General features: G+C 46.6%; 1 protein-coding gene across 18 annotated transcripts in view; it reads left to right on the top strand.

Moving 5' to 3' along the window:
- The window catches only part of WNK2 (WNK lysine deficient protein kinase 2), a 141,928-nt gene that overhangs the window by 98,211 nt on the left and 26,751 nt on the right, over nucleotides 1–16,966 (top strand). For 15 of the 18 annotated variants that reach the window (XR_004443336.1, XR_004443335.1, XR_004443334.1 and 12 more), the window contains exons 20-23: nucleotides 11,869–12,701; nucleotides 13,060–13,129; nucleotides 15,733–15,821; nucleotides 15,915–16,603. Coding sequence is in view for 10 of the 18 variants with exons in the window: in XM_033236720.1 (XP_033092611.1) it covers nucleotides 11,869–12,701; nucleotides 13,060–13,129; nucleotides 15,733–15,821; nucleotides 15,915–16,603 (1,681 nt within the window). In the remaining 8 variants the exon portion in view is untranslated. The remainder of the gene's footprint in view (nucleotides 1–11,868; nucleotides 12,702–13,059; nucleotides 13,130–15,732; nucleotides 15,822–15,914; nucleotides 16,604–16,966) is intronic. The other 3 variants (XR_004443333.1, XR_004443332.1, XR_004443330.1) reach the window with 3 other exon arrangements.

The raw sequence follows: 16,966 nt of genomic DNA, 5'->3' as shown, positions 1-16,966 counted from the left end.
CGACCAGGCAGATAAAGAGACAGCGATGAGATAGCATAAAGGAAAAGCAGCAGAAACCATCAACCATAAAAAGGGCCCTCATACTTCTGCTTTAGCCCAAGATGGAATAATAGGCTCTAGATTTGTTTTCCTTCAGAAAACAACTTAAAAAGCATTCAAAATGTATATAACAATGTTTTTTTCAAGGCTTTGAACATCAGTCAGTGAAGGATCCAGCAAGACTGAAAAGAGTCACTACAGCTATCTCAGCCCACTGCCTTGAAAAAGTCTCTGTTCCAGAGCGGGGAAGGAAGAGCCCAGGCAGAGCTTGGGAGACTGTGGCGTGAGGAGATCAAGCTGAGAGTGTGGAGAGACCCAAATGTCAAGAATTTCCAAGGCAGAGTTCTGGAGAGGACAGAGCTGCGGAGAGAAGAGTCTGAAGATAACGGGTGATTCCCCTGGATGATTTAGCAGAACACTGTGTGTGAGGAAACTCACCCAGGCTGAGGAGTGGCCCTCCACGAAGGATCAGAGGGAGTGGACCTCGGAACTCACACAGGCCTGGGGATGCCTGTTGCTGCCAGCCAGCTGGAAAGCCTTATGATTCAAGGGGTTTTGGGTACAGTACAAAAAAGGTGCTTGCCTCAGTCCTGGAGAGTAACTAGCCCTAGACTAAGTGCCTCTCTTATCTCACCTGTCAGATCTTAAGAGCAGGATCTGAGAACATCAAATTGTTTCAAAGTAACTTCACTGCATCCCACAACACACTTCAAGAATGTTTATAGGAATACAAATTCATCCAGCACCCAATATGGTATATTTTACATCATCTGGTATCCAATCCAAATTATGAGACAGGACAACATAAGAAAAATGCTACCTTCTAAACCAAACCGTAACTGATGCAGACATTAGGATTAGCAGACAAGCACATTAAGACAATTACTATAACTGTAGTTCATATGTTCAAAAAGCTCTGGAAGTGTAATTCACCGTAGTGATCAACTAGAAAACAACAACAATTCATATGGTTGTCTCAATAAATGCAGAAAAAGCGGTTGACAAAACCCAACAATTGTAAACATCCTCAGAACACTTGGAATTGAAAGGAACTTCCTCAACCTGATGAAGGGAATATGCAGAATCCTACAGGCAGCATCGTACTTCATGGTGAACAGCCGCATCCCCGAAGATCGGGAACTGGGTGAGGATGTCTGTTCTTCCACCTCTCTTCATCCACCTGGAGCTTCTGGGCACTTCATAAGAAAAGGGCATCAAACACATCCGGGTTGAAAAGGAAGAACTAAACCCTTCTTTATTTACAGAAAACATGTTTGTGTAGAAAAACAAATGGAATCCCCATCACAACTAGAATCAATAAGTGAGCTGGGTGGTAAGATATGTGATCAATGTATGAAAAGCAGTTGTATTTCTGTATGCTAACGACAATCAAAGATTGAAATTCTAAAAAATTATCTGTGTATGGATTATTTAGGGTTAAAACCTGACAGTATGTGCAAGATCTGTACAGTGAAAACTGCAGAACAGTGCTAATGGAAATTAAAGAAGATCCAAACAAGTGCCCTATTCATGGGTCAGAAGACGCAGTATTGTTACAGTGCTCATTCTCCCTAAATTGACCTACAGAGCCAATGAGTTGCAGTCAGAAGACCAGCAGTCTTTGTAGAAACTGAGAAGCCAGCTCTGGATTTCACATGAAAACACAAAGGACATGGAAAATTGGAAACAGAACTAAATCAGATAACTAACAATGCCAGATTTCAATAATTATTATAAAATTACAGTGATCAAGACAATGTGGTATTGATGCAAAGACAACTAGGTCAACAAAATGAAATAGTCTGGAAATCAACCCACACAACCTACAGATGCTTGGTTTTTGATAAACATTTAAATGACTTTCAGGGAAGAGAGGATAATCTTTTCAGTCTTAGAACAGTTGATCATCCTTATACAAAAAAAAAAAATTTATTCATACCGCATGCTGTATACAAAAATCCACTCAAAATAGAATGGAGAACTAAATGTAACACTGAAGACTATGAAACTTATAGTAGAAGACATAGGAGAAAATTTGGGTAACCTTGGGTCAGCAGAGATTTCTAAGCTACAACATCAAAGCATGATCTGTAAAACAAAAAATTAGTAAACTGAATTCATCAAAGTTTAAACCGTCTACTCTTTGACAGACACAAAAGGAATGAAAACATAGACTAGAGACTAGGAGAAAATATTTTCCAAGCATATATGTGATAAAGGTCTTGTATCCAGATAATATCAGGAACTCTCAAAAGACAAAGGTAAGAAAATAAACGATCTAATGAAAAGGTTGGTACAGATGCTTCACCAAAGATATGTGGATGCCAAAGGGGTGTATGAAAAGATGGTTATTCAGTAGGGAAATGCAAATTAATACCACAATGAGACACCTATTAAAATAACTCAACTTTAAGAGATCACGTGTTGGCGAGGCCATGGAGGAGCTGGAACTCTTGTGCACTGTATGAAATGCTACAGCCACTTTGGAAAACAGTTTGGTAATTTCTTTTAAAAGTAAATGTGCAGATAACCATGTGATCCAGCCAGTTTACTTCTGTGTATTTAACCAAAATCAGTTAAAACAGATGCCTATACACTGCAAAGGAATGTTCATAGCAGCATTATTGATAATAGCCAAGACCTGGAAATGGCTCAGGTGTCCATCCTCCACATTTCTTGAGTTGAAATGTGCAGCTGATGAATGCTTTTGTGTTAATTTCATTTTCATTGAAATCAGATCCTTTCCCCAGGATTTGAGGCTGGGGCTTATTTTCTTCAGCACCGTGAGGACAGCACTATTCCTTGTCTACCGGCATATGTTGTCTGTACTGTGGCAGAATCTTCCAAACCTTTAAAGAACCTGTTTTTTCTCTAACATTCTTTGAATTTTTCCACCTGCCTTTGTGAAACACTTTGTGGTTTATTCATATACTTTAATGCTACTCTGCAGTAAAAAGGAATCAATTATTGATACCCATTGCAGCATGGATGATTTTCAGAATATGCTGAATGAACACAAGAAAGAATGCTTGCCATGTGACTGGATGTATGTAAAATTCTAGAAAATGCACAGTTATTTGTGGTGGCTGAAAGCAGATCAGTAGTTGGGAACAAAGGTGTGGCAGGAAAGGAGAGGGAAGAGCGAACACAAGGTTCACAAGGAAACATCCAGGAGGGTGATGACTGTGTTCATTGGATTGATTGTGATGATTTTACTTATATGCCTGTGTCAAAACTTAGATATGTGCAACTTATTGTAGCAATTACACCTAAATAAAGCTATTAAGATCCAAACAGCAGTAACAAAGCATGCCAGCAGAGGTTCCTGATGGTAGTTACCAGACTGAGAATGAAGTTTGCCTACTGCATTAAAAGAGACAAATGACTAGATTAAAATTTTTGTCAAAGAATTAGAAACTATGCCAAAAAAAAAAAAAAAAAGAGCTAAATGGAAGTTTAAATGGAAGTTGTAGAACTGAAAAATACATTAGTTAAAATTAAGACATCAGAGGATGGTTTGTACACTGCCAGAGAGAGAATCAGCAAGCTAAATAGGTAGCTCTGAAGAAACTAAAGTAAAATAAGGATAATGAAAACAGTAGAAAATAGAAAAGAGGTGCTAAGAAATATAGAGGTTACAGTGAGATGGTCAAACACATCATGTAATTGGAGTCCCAGAAAGCAAGAGAATGCGGCAAAAAAAAAAGTTTGAAGAGATAATGCAGATAATTGGAAGGCTGGAAGCCACTAATTCAAGAAACTTCCAAACTCTGTAAGTTAAAAAATAAATCCGGGCCGGGCGCGGTGGCTCAAGCCTGTAATCCCAGCACTTTGGGAGGCCGAGACGGGCGGATCACGAGGTCAGGAGATCGAGACCATCCTGGCTAATACGGTGAAATCCTGTCTCTACTTAAAAATACAAAAAAAAAATTAGCCGGGCGAGGTGGCGGGCACCTGTAGTCCCAGCTACTCGGGAGGCTGAGGCAGGAGAATGGCATAAACCCGGGAGGCGGAGCTTGCAGTGAGCTGAGATCCGGCCACTGCACTCCAGCCTGGGTGGCAGAGCAAGACTCCGTCTCAAAAAAAAAAAAAAAATCGCACTTACATATATCATAAAGTGTTGAAAACCAAAGGCACATGGGAAAATTTAAAGGATGCCAAAGAAAAAACAGGTCCTTTAAAGGTTTGGAAGCCCCTGTCTCAGTACAGACAACATATGTCAGTGGACAAGGGATAGTGCTGTCCTCGCAGTGCTGAAGGAAATAAGCCCCAACCTCAAATATTGGTGAAAGGATCTGACTTCCATGAAGATGAAATGAAGAGAAAAGCAGTCATCACCTTCACAGCTCAATTAAAGAAATACTAAAGGGAATATTTTTAGACAGAAGAACAGTGACCGCAGATGAAAGGCCAGAATGCAGGTAGGAACAAAAACCAATGGAATTATAATTGTATGAGTACATCTAAGTGCATTTTGACTGGATGTAAAAAATAATGTCTTGAGATTTAAAATGTGTGGTATGTTAAAATGCATGAAAATGGGGCATATTTATCAGGAGGCAGGAAATGCACTTAAAGGGCTCCAGGATTCCGTGTTGCCTGGGCAGAGAGCCAAATCAAGAATGCAAATGATAGTCTCTAGAGTAACCCCTGTGAGACTCGTAGAACAGCAGATAACCTCCACACTTGTGGTGGAGGGGGCAGGTGGGGAAGGAGTGTTTTAAATATGGCAAGGAAGGAAAGAAACAGAAACACTGAACATGGAGAACACATAGAAATCTTTAGTGGCCGGGCGTGGTGGCTCAAGCCTGTAATCCCAGCACTTTGGGAGGCCGAGATGGGTGGATCACGAGGTCAGGAGATCGAGACCATCCTGGCTTACACGGTGAAACCCCGTCTCTACTAAAAAATACAAAAAACTAGCCGGGCGTGGTGGCGGGCGCCTATAGTCCCAGCTACTCGGGAGGCTGAGGCAGGAGAATGGCGTGAACCCGGGAGGCGGAGCTTGCAGTGAGCTGAAGTGAGCTGAGATCCGGCCACTGCACTCCAGCCCGGGCGGCAGAGCGAGACTCCATCTCAAAAAAAAAAAAAAAAAAAAAAAAAACTTTAGTAAGATGCTAGTTTTAACCCAAGTAGATCAGTAATTAAATGTAAATGGACTAAATCTCAAATATTCTCAAAAGTGAAAAAAACCAAAACAAACTAAGACATTAAGATTATAAAATTATTAAAAGTAAAAAAAAAAATGGAAAAAGAACACACAAAATACTAACCTAGAGAAAGCTATTGTCTATATTTTTATATCAATGTAGATTTTAAGGCAAAAACGTAATGGTGAAAGAAAGACTCAGCTGGCCAGGAGGATATAATAAATTAATGTTTGCTTATGTTTAGTAATAAAGCCTCAAAATGCATAAAGTAAAAATTAACACAACTAAAACAAATGGAGCAATTTACAGTCCTCATGGGATATTTTAACTTTTGGAATAGGGAGACACTCAGTAGGGATAGAGAAAATTTCAGCCACAGAATTAGTATCTTATATATACAGGACACTGTACTCGGCAGCTGAAGAATACACGATTTTTTCATGCACACAGCATATTTTTGATTTAACCTCACGCAGACCCAAAACAAATCTCAACAAGTTTCAAAGAATGAAAATCACTTGACACATGCTTTTGATTAAAGTTGGAAGTAAACCCGAACTCATTAACTAGAAGATAACTAGAAAATATCCACATTTGATGGTTAAGCAATGCATTTACAAATATCTCATTAGGCAAAGAAGGAATTACAATGGAAACTAATAAAACATTCTGAATGATGATAAGAATGTCATGCTGATGAAAATATTACATATCAAAATTTGTGAGATGCAGTTACAGCATATTGAGCAGAAACTTTGTAGCCTTTAAATGCATATATTGGATAGGAGAAAAGTCTGATAGTAATAAAAGTATTTACTACAAAAAGTTAGCAAAACAGAAAATGGAACTGAAATAAAGGAGAAAGTAAAATAGATAAGAACATAAATTAATGACATAGTAAACAAATATACAACAGAGTATCAACAGAGCTTGGCAATGGTTCTTTGAAAAGGCTCATACCATCAGTAAGCCCCCTGTGATGAGACTGACTAAAGGAGAGGGAGAGAATACATATGTAATCAATATTAGGGATGAAAAGGTGGGGGACACTGCTACAATCCTATAAACATTAAGACAAATATAAGAATGTGAAAATTTCTTTGGATTGTGTCTTAGGGAACTACAACTTACCAAACTTATTGAAGAAGAAATAGAAAATCTGAAAAGTGCTATAAACATTAAAAAGTCAAATCAGTCATTAGAAGCCTTCTCATGTCTACCCTTCCTGGTGGCAAGATTGCTGTAACAACTCAGAGTGTATAGCCTTTCAGGTTCAAGTGCAGACAGAAAATAGAGACCCTTTTCGAAAAGTTTCATACGTCTGGCCCTGACTCCCATTCTACAGAACAAGGACACATTCTCTAAAGCAGTCATAGCTAGTGGCTGGAATCCACGCTGACTTGTGCCCAAATTGCAGGCACAGCCCTGGAGTTAAAGTAAGTGACAGTTGTTCCCAAGAGGAAATTTGGAGTGGCACTACCCAGCAAAGAAGCAAATGGATGCTGCATAGTTAAAAAAATAAAAAAACAAAAAAACAAGAAATGTTCACAGTTATGAGAAAGATGGACTCACTCAAATGTTAGGGAAGGAGAAATCATAGCTGAAGAAAAGGCAGTGAGAAAGAAATCAGGCACATAAGTTTGGACCCCTTGGCCTCCATCTAAGTGAGTGTCCACACGTACAGTTGTGTATAAGGGGAAGAAAACCTTCCTATAAGGAAAAGTTTCAACTTGATGGCTTTACCACAGATACTTAAGTAAGAAATAATTCTGATCTAACCCAACACGTCCAGAGAACAAAGAAGCTTGTTTTATCAAACTAGCATAACTTTGACACAAAAATCTGACTGAGAACATTATAAAATAGGAAGATAACAGGTCAGTCTCTCCCTCTCCCATCAGCACTTGCAAAAATACTAAACAAAATAGTAGCAAATTAAGTCTAGTGATACATGAAAAGAGTATGTATGACAAGTTACTAAGTTGCAGTGATTTCAGAATGCAAGGTTGGTTTAACTTAATTTGAATAAACAATTTATTCACTATGTCCCAATAGATGGGAAATTCTATTTTTACAAAAAAAAAAAAAAAAAAAAAAACCAGCAAATATTCTTGATGGTGAAATGTGGAATGTTTTCTCTTTGAGATGGGGAACAAGATAAGGATGCCCATTCTCACCACTTCTATTCAGTAACCTGTGTCCTAGATATTGTGGGGAGCAGTAGGGGTTGGTGGGCAGGGAAGGAAGGAAGGGGCAGAGGTAAAAAGGGAGAAAGAAAAAGAAGAGAAAGCAATAGGACTGAAGAAGCCCAGGCCCTGCCTCATGCAGCTAAATCTGGATTTCTAGGGGTAAGACCCAACCTGTAGCCCAATTTAAGAGCCAATGCCCTGACCACTTTTTGTAAGTATATATAAGGAAGTGTCATGCTGGTGTCACAATCACTTAATTTTTCTTTTGAAGAAAATGCTATTTATCTCTAAACACAGTCTTCCAAAGAAAATGTTTGCTTATTTGAGTTGATACCAACTTGAGGTTGGTGTTTTTCTATTATCTACTCCAATATCAACTACTCTGTAAATGGAAATAAATACATAATGTATGCCACATAGTAGACACTGAGCTGAACGATTGTTCTGATCAATATAATGCTATATAGTGTTACATAAAAGGTAATATTCCTTTTAGCATTACTATTTTTTGTTAAAAATTTGGACAGAACAAGATAACTCTTCTTTGACTCAGAAGCTCTAACTATAAAATTATTGGGCTAAATAGCAGTTATTTCCAAGGAATACATTTGCTAAAACTCTTTCTATTTTGAAGTAGAAATAATTGTGGCCTTTTGGTAACACTGTAATTTTACCATTTTGCCTCAATATCTAATAGTATTAACACAATTACTGTGTTAAAAAGTGATAAGGATTGGAAAGGAAGAAATAAAACTATCAGTGTTTGCTGATAACATGATTATATACATAGAGATTTAAATTTACAGATAAATTAGAATTAATAAGTTAGTGAAGTAGCTACAGACTGCAGTTATCTTTCTGTATACCAACAACAATCAGAAAATAAGGAATATTGAAAAATTCAATTTATATTAACACAAAAATGCCAAACACCAGTGTATGAGTCTGACAAAAAGTATGTAAGATCTGTATACCAAAAACTATAAAACACTGAGAGAAATTTTTAAAAGAAACGAGTAGGAAGATATGTACCATATTCATGGACTGGAAGATTCAGTATTATAAAAATTTCTTCCCAACCAGGTCTGTAGATTCAGATTCTAACGATTTCTAAATAAGCATCAACAAGCTGATTATATAACTCTTTATAGAAATGCAAAAGCCAGTCAAAACCAAGACAGCTTCTAGGGGAAGGATATCATTCTCCTAGATGTTTTGACTCATGTAAACCTGGAGTCACAGAGACAGTCTGGTCCTAGAACAAGGACAGAGACATTGAGTAATGGAGTCAAGACAGTTCAGAAGCAGGCCCACATCTTTGGACACATGGTTGACAAGAAAGGTCGGATTGCCAGACAGTGGAGACAGGATGGTCTTCTCAACAGAAGGAGCTGGGACAGTAGGGTATCCACACAGGGAGATGACCTCATACCACACACAAAACTCAGTAACAAGTGGCTTGTGAATCTCCAAGAGGGAAAACAGGAAAGTTCCTAGAAGTAATAAGAGGCAGTATCATTATGGCCTCCATGTAGAATATACATGTTCAAGTTCCACAAAATATGCAAGTGGGAAAGACTGGCTAAAATTGGTTATATTTGACTGTATTAAAATCGAGAACTGTTGTTCATCAAAAGACACCACTAATCGAGCCCACAGGCAAGTCACAGAGCGAGAGATGTCTGTAGTACAGATTGCCCCCAAACAGTTCTCTACCCAGCATCCATGAAGAACCACAAATTAAAAAGAAAAGAATGACAGCTCTGTAGAAAAGTAGGCAAGAGACTTGAACAGGTGTGCCCTGAAAGAAGATACTCAGATGGCCAGTGAACACAGGAGAAGGTACTCGATTGAATTAGATATTATCAGGAAAATGTAAATCAAAACCACACTGAGCTATCACCTCACACCTGTTAAGATGGCTGCTCTCAAAAACAAAGGACAGCAAGTATTGGCTAGGATGTGGAGATAGGGCACTTTTGTGCAGTGTGGTGTAAATTAGTAAGCCATTATGGAAAACAATGTGGACCTTCCTCAAAAAATTAAAATAGAACTACCATATGATCCATCAATCCCACTGCTGATAATTGAAAACAAGGTTTGGAAGAAATATCTGCTCTCCTGTGTTCACTGCAGCATTATTCACAATAGCCAAGATACGGAAACAACCTGAGTGTCTATCGACAGAAGAATGGATAAAGAAAACGTGATGGCCGGGCGCGGTGGCTCAAGCCTGTAATCCCAGCACTTTGGGAGGCCAAGACGGGCGGATCACGAGGTCAGGAGATCGAGACCATCCTGGCTAACACGGTGAAACCCCGTCTCTACTAAAAAATACAAAAAACTAGCCGGGCGAGGTGGCGGGCGCCTGTAGTCCCAGCTGCTCGGGAGGCTGAGGCAGGAGAATGGCGTAAACCCGGGAGGCGGAGCTTGCAGTGAGCTGAGATCCGGCCACTGCACTCCAGCCTGGGCGACAGAGTGAAACTCCATCTCAAAAAAAAAAAAAAAAAAAAAAAGAAAACGTGATGTGTTTGCACAGTGGAGTACTATTTAACCACAGAAACGAGGAAACTGCCATTTGCGACGACATGGATGAGCCTGCAGGACATTATGCTATATGAAATAAGCCAGGCACGGAAAGACTACACGATTCATTCCTCTCATATGCGGTATCTAAAACAGTCAAAGCAGAGAGCAGAACAGAAGTTGCCAGCGGCTGGAGGGAGAGGGAAACGGAGTTACCAAGTTCAGCGGACATAAAGCTTCAGTTGTATCAGCTGAGTAAGCTCTAGAGCTTTGACACACAACATAGTGCCTATAGTTAGAGTGTCGTGTTTTTTAAAAATGTGTTAAGACGGCAGATCTCATCTTCGATGTTTTTTCCACAATTAAAAACAATAGCGAACCACAATGAGACGCCATCACACGGTCCTAGGGGTGCTCAGAGGCTTCCGATGGTGGGGGCATTGACTCCGCTTGGGAAAGCAGCTTAGCACCCCTACATAAGGCTAAAGGGGATCAGCGACCAGCAGCTCCCCGCTGGCGTGTGCCTGGCGGGACACGGGCCCGCGCACACGGTGCCTCAGTTTTAGTCGTGGTCCCACCCGGCCACAGCCCAGCGAGCACCAGCACAGAATGGATGTGTGCATCGTGGTGCAGTTGTGCAAACACAACAACAAGGACACATCTCACAAACACAGGTGAGAGAGGCCAGGCACCGTAGAGTACCATTCCATTGATAGAACATGCAGCACTGGACCATGGTGTTTAGAGAGACAAACGGTAAGGTCGGAAAGAAGAGCAGTGGAGGAAATGCTTGTCAAATTAGTTTACCTTTGTTGGGCCAGGCCGGGGATGGGGGCCAAGGGAGTCTGGGGGCACAAGGGAGGGCATCAGGGCCCTAGTAAACTCCCCATTCTTACCTTTTATTTTTTAAACAGTTTTCTGTTTTCGTGTGCATTTTGTTTGTGTCTTTTAAAAAGACAAAGTGGACTGGGCATGGGGGCTCATGCCTGTAATCCCAACACTTTGGGAGGCTGAGGCCAGCGGATTGCTTGAGCCCAGGAGTTCAAGACCAGCCTGGGCAACATGGTGAAAACCAGTCTCATATGAAAAACACAAAAATTATCCAGCTGTGGTCCCAGCTACAAGGGAGGCTGAGGTGGGAGGATTGCTTGAGCCCGGGAGGCAGAGGTTGCAGTGAGGTGAGATTGCGTTACTGCACTCCAGCCTGGGTGACAGAGCCCAGACCATCTCCAAAAAAAAAAAAAAAAGGTTGGGTTGCAAGTAAGGAAAACTGGGCTTCAAGGCCAATTAAGTTTGAGAAACACTGTCCTGCCACATCTCAGATGCCCACAGTCCTTGTGAGCCTGGTGGAAGCTCTGTGAGCTCCTGCATAAGGCACTGTGAGACTTGGTTATACTGCTGGGGTTCTGGATTCCTCCCACAAGGTCACTGACCAGCCCTGGGTGCACTTCTGACCATACCAAAGACTGGGGGTCTGGATCTGAAGGCTCCAGGCTCCTGCTCACTCCTGGGCATGGAAGTGTGTACAGCTCACTACTTAAACTCTAATTTTTAAATTTCATTGAATAACTTTTGTCCAGTGCAAGATAGACAAGAGCCGTATATTTCTGGAGCTGTCCATGCGGGTGACAGACAGATGACAGGCAACAGCCGCAGCTGATGTTCACATGCTACAGAGGACACGGAAGGGTGGTGCTGGTTCAGCTGCAAGGGACACTATGGGAACAGGGACCTGGAGTTGTGAAGCTGGTGGCTCAGAGACCTGTGGGAGGGGTTACAGGAAGCAGCAGCCAGAGCTGGGCTGAGCTGCAGGCAGGCAGGAGCCTGGTGTGTCAGGAAACAGAGAAGACCAGCATGTTGGGGCCATGGCCAGGCCGTGTAAGGCATCTTTTTAGTCAGGGAAGAGACAGGTAGATAGGAACCGGAGTACCCTGGTACAAAGGCATTTTCCCCATTTCTTCTAGATCCAGCGCCCTATAAAGACCAGCTGTCCTCAAAGGAACAACCCGGCTTTCTAGCCGGTCAGCAGCTCCTGAGCCAGGCGGGCCCCAGCAACCCTCCTGGGGGACCCCCAGCCCCTTTGGCCCCCTCCTCCCCTCCTGTGACTGCTCTGCCCCAAGATGGAGCAGCTTCAGCCACCAGCACCGTGCCAGAGCCAGCATCAGGAACTGCCATCCAGGCAGGGGGTCCAGGGACCCCTCAGGGGCCGACCAGTGAGCTCGAGACTTCTCAGCCACTAGTGGAGACTCACGAGGTCCCGCTTGCTGTGCAGCCCGTCGTGGTGGGCCTAGGACCTTGCGCTCCAGCTCCAGAGGCCGCCTCAACCAGGGAGGCCAGTGCCCTAGGGGAGCCCCTGCCAGCTCCTGCACCTGAGCCCAGCCCCCACAGCGGGGCCCCACAGCCCGCCTTGGGTCAGCCCGCTCCTCTGCTTCCTGCCTCCGTGGGGGCTGTCAGCCTGGCCACTTCTCAGCTCCCAAGCCCACCCCTGGGACCCACCGTCCCCCCACAGCCACCCTCGGCCCTGGAGTCGGATGGGGAAGGGCCGCCCCCCAGGGTGGGCTTTGTGGACAGCACCATCAAGAGCCTGGACGAGAAGCTGCGGACTCTGCTGTACCAGGAGCACGTGCCCACCTCCTCAGCCTCAGCCGGGACCCCTGTGGACGTGGGTGACAGAGACTTCACCCTGGAGCCCCTGAGAGGGGACCAGCCCCGTCCAGAGGTCTGCGGGGGGGACCTGGCCCTGCCCCCAGCGCCTAATGAGGCGGTTGCAGGGCGTGCCCAGCTGCCCCAGCCCTTGGTGAGTAACTGCCTTGTCCCAGAGACACGGCCCTGGGTCAGGGGCAGGAGCCCAGGCGCGAGCCCGGGGGTGGTCAGGCATCTCGACTATGCAGAGCCACCCTCACTCAGGGCCTGTCCCTCTCTTGGTGTGCCACCCACGTGTGTCTGACTCACCCGTGCGTGTTTTGCAACAAGTGGCCCCTGTTTGGGGTCATGCTTGTGCAGCGTCAGGTGGCACAGTCCCATCCATGCACACAGAGGGGTCTGGGACAGCCCAGGGGCAGCTTGAGACGAGGGGAGTAGATTTGCAGATACAACTGCTGAGATGCTGACGTGTGAGTCTCACAGCTCTTCTCTTTTTGTGTTTCTTTCTCCAGGTGGAAAAGTCAGAACTGGCCCCCACTCGAGGGGCTGTGATGGAGCAGGGCACATCTTCGTCAGTGACAGGTAACAGCTTCCTGCTGAACCCTGCGTTCGCAAGGTGCTGCCCGGCTTCCTTGCCCCAGAACCTTCTGCATCCACATCCTCATCTTTCATCTTTTAAGGGATAAAAGCATTTCTTAAAGATCCTTTTATCTGTAAGGGATCCTTTAGCATCTAGGGTGGGGCCCAGACACAGCAGAAGGCCGTCATGATTTAATTCAAGCTTGTCCAGCCTCTGGCCCGTGAGCTGCATGTGGCCCAGGATGGCTTTGAATGGGCCCAGCACAAATTGGTAAGCTTCTTATGAGCTTTTCTTTTTCTTTTTTTTTTTTTTTTGCAATTTTTTTTAAAGCTCATCAGTTATTGTTAGTGTATTTCATGTATGGCCCAAGACAATTCTTCATCTTCCAGTGTGGCATAGGGAAGCCAAAAGACTGGATGCCCCTGACTTAGTTAAAACCTACAGAGTTCTAGAAGGAACCACATGCTAACACTCCAGAGAGAGGAAGTCCTCCGGGGAAATGGATAAAGCCCCAGTTGGTGGGTGCTGGGATGTTGCAGGGACATGTCACAGTTCCTGGACTCTCCAGTGGCTGAGGGTCTGCACACGTTCCAGTGGATCCACCCCAGCCCTTGCTTTTCTTCAGCAAGGTAACAAGATGCCCACAAAAACCCAGGCTTACTTCAGCTAAAGCAGAGCAGTGCGCTGCGGGGCACTGTGACTGCTGGGAGCGCCAGAGGCCAGGGCAATCCCTGAAGACCTGGTGCAGCGCTTTCCCTTGTGGCTCCTGGCTGCCACTGTGTCTCTGTGGAAACATCTTTGCTTTGCTTCTCATTTCATTGTCTGCCTGCCTCAGTGTCCCTTCTAAGGGAACTGGACTGATCTTGTGAGGTCTGAGCTTCCTTCTCAGCCCAGGCTTTCTTAGGGGATGGGCACAATATGAATCAGGATCCCTGTGAGCCTCCTAACGGAAATCTCAGTGCACATCAGCCGCAGGTGGGACTCTGTAGTCCCGGGCCACGTTTATTTCCAGACTTTAAGAGGGGTTGTGGCAGCTGGCACTGGGGTCAGAAGCTGTGTACTCAAGGAACTGGTGATGTTTAGCCTGAGGAAGATGAGGGACGGGGCAGAAGCAAAAGTGTCTTCGCACAAGGGTGGAAACGCTAGGTGGTGTTGGAGTGCCAGCCCTGACCATGCTGGGCTGCGTGTGGCGCTCCTCTTGCTCTGACCTCGTGCTGTGAGGTGTGTCCAGCCCATGCCGGACCGTGCTGGGCTGCGTGTGGCGCTCCTCTTGCTCTGACCTCGTGCTGTGAGGTGTGTCCAGCCCATGCCGGACCGTGCTGGGCTGCTTGTGGCGCTCCTCTTGCTCTGACCTGGTCCTGTGAGGTGTGTCCAGCCCATGCCGGACCGTGCTGGGCTGCGTGTGGCGCTCCTCTTGCTCTGACCTGGTCCTGTGAGGTGTGTCCAGCCCATGCCGGACCGTGCTGGGCTGCGTGTGGCGCTCCTCTTGCTCTGACCTCGTGCTGTGAGGTGTGTCCAGCCCATGCCGGACCGTGCTGGGCTGCGTGTGGCGCTCCTCTTGCTCTGACCTCGTGCTGTGAGGTGTGTCCAGCCCATGGGCTCCTTGGGCAGGTGAGCAAACTGAGCTTCAGTAACTTGCAAATGTTATAACTTGGACTCCGAATCCATGCTCTTTCCAAAGTGCAGAACTCATGGGGGAAGCTCCAAGGAGAGGGATTCTAGTTTGGCAGTAGTGACCTTTCCTGGCGGTTGGAGCCATTTAGAAGTGGAGAGAGTGCGTTTGACAGTGAGCCTCCTATCCCTGGAGGTGGGCACGAGGATGTGAGGAAGGGAGTCAGGTGTTGCCCACGGGTTGGGGACGCGTGATAGGGACTGGATTGGGTCTCCTTGGGAATCTGATTTGGGTGTTGTTACCTTGTGAGTTTCCAGTGGGGTGTGCAAAGAAGACACGTGTACGTGTGCGGGTGGCCCCAACCTCCCCAGAGGCTCCGTCTGCCCCGCCACCTTTCCCGCGGCCCATAGGTCTGGCTCATGCCCTGGCCTGCCCACGAGTTTCTTTTGTCACATGAGGGTCTCAGCTCAGGCGAGACCCCCATGTCAACTTGCTTGGCTTTTCTGGTTGCCTCTTCACGGCACCCCTGGGAAAGCTGGTCAGAAATAACTCCCTAGATGAAGAGTACTGAAACAGCTGCAGGTGCAGTGGGCGACAGTTTTTGAGACACCCTGGGAGCAGGGCTGGAACCCGGCCCCGTTGATCTGTGTCTGGGACCCTCTCACATCAGACGGTGGGGCGAGACAGGGTGCTGGCCTTCGGGTGCACAGAAGGCCTGGCTGCATGAGGGTGCCCGGGGCTGATGCCTCTTCTCTTGCCCAGGTTTGTTGGGCATCTGTCATAGAATGCCATGGGGCCAAGACATCGTGGTGTATTTGCGGTTCCCAAAACTGCTGTGAGCACCCACAGCTGGCTCCTCCCAGTGCCCCCTCCCATTGTCCTGCCTGGCTGGCGGCACTCCCGTGGGATCACTTTGGGCTGCTTTGGGTCCGCTGTGAGCCATCTCTGCCTCTTCCTCCTTCAACCCCAGTAACGTTTCCGATGTTCCCACAGCAGAGGCGTCTCCCAGGAGCATGCTGGGCTATGGCAGAGATGGAGGGCAGGTGGCCGCAGACTCCCGTGTGGTCCCCAGCGCCCCCCAGGTAAGGGCGACTTGGCGACCCCCTGGCTGCTTGGCAGGGTTTGCTCTGTGCTGATGTTCACGTGAAACCTCTTCATCTCCGCTTTTTCCCAAGGATGTACCTGCTTTTGTGAGACCTGCACGCATGGAGCCCACAGACAGGGATGGTGGAGTCGCTGGAGAAAGCTCAGCAGAGCCCCCTCAAAGTGGTGTGGGCATTTCCACAGCGGGTGGCCAGGCCAGCCACCCCCAGACACTCGGTGCTCGAGCTCCGGGGTCCCCTCGGAAACGTACAGAGCAGCAGGATGTCAGCTCACCAGCCAAGACTGTGGGCCGCTTCTCGGTGGTCAGCACTCAGGATGAGTGGACCCTGGCCTCCCCCCACAGCCTGAGGTACTCCGCCCCTCCCGACGTCTACCTGGACGAGGCCCCCTCCAGCCCCGATGTGAAGCTGGCGGTGCGGCGGGCACAGACGGCCTCCTCCATCGAGGTCGGCGTGGGCGAGCCCGTGTCCAGCGACTCTGGGGATGAGGGCCCTCGGGCGAGACCCCCGGTGCAGAAACAGGCGTCCCTGCCCGGGAGTGGCAGCGTGGCCGGCGACTTCGTGAAGAAGGCCACCGCCTTCCTGCAGAGGCCTTCTCGGGCCGGCTCGCTGGGCCCTGAGACACCCAGCAGGGCAGGCATGAAGGTCCCCACGATCAGCGTGACCTCCTTCCATTCCCAGTCGTCCTACATCAGCAGTGACAACGACTCGGAGCTTGAGGACGCTGACATCAAGAAGGAGCTGCAGAGTCTGCGGGAGAAGTAGGTCCTGCGGGCGGGAAGCGCCGTCCGCATCCCGGGCCATGGCACCACTTCCCGGTTGTGAGGGGACCCTGGCACCGGGGCTGAAGTCCTGGCCAAGCAGCGCCCACTTGGGGCTGCCAAGCAGGTGACAAAGGAGTGATGAAGGCTTTTGTTTTTGAGACAGTCTTGCTCTGTCACCCAACCCGGAGTGCAGTGGCGCAATCTTCGCTTGCTGCAACCTCCACCTGCCAGGTTCAGCGATTCTCCTCCCTTAGCCTCCTGAGTAGCTGGGATTATAGGCGCCTGCCACCATGCCCGGTGGATTTTTGTATTTTTAATAGAGACGGGGTTTCACCATGTTGGCCAGGCTAGTCTCAAACT

The sequence above is a fragment of the Trachypithecus francoisi genome, unplaced genomic scaffold (assembly GCF_009764315.1).
Source record: "Trachypithecus francoisi isolate TF-2019V2 unplaced genomic scaffold, Tfra_2.0 Lachesis_group16, whole genome shotgun sequence".
Classification (NCBI taxonomy): Eukaryota; Metazoa; Chordata; class Mammalia; order Primates; family Cercopithecidae; genus Trachypithecus; species Trachypithecus francoisi.
The sequence above is the reverse complement of the archived record's forward strand: the minus strand, read 5'-3'. Positions and strand labels throughout refer to the sequence as shown.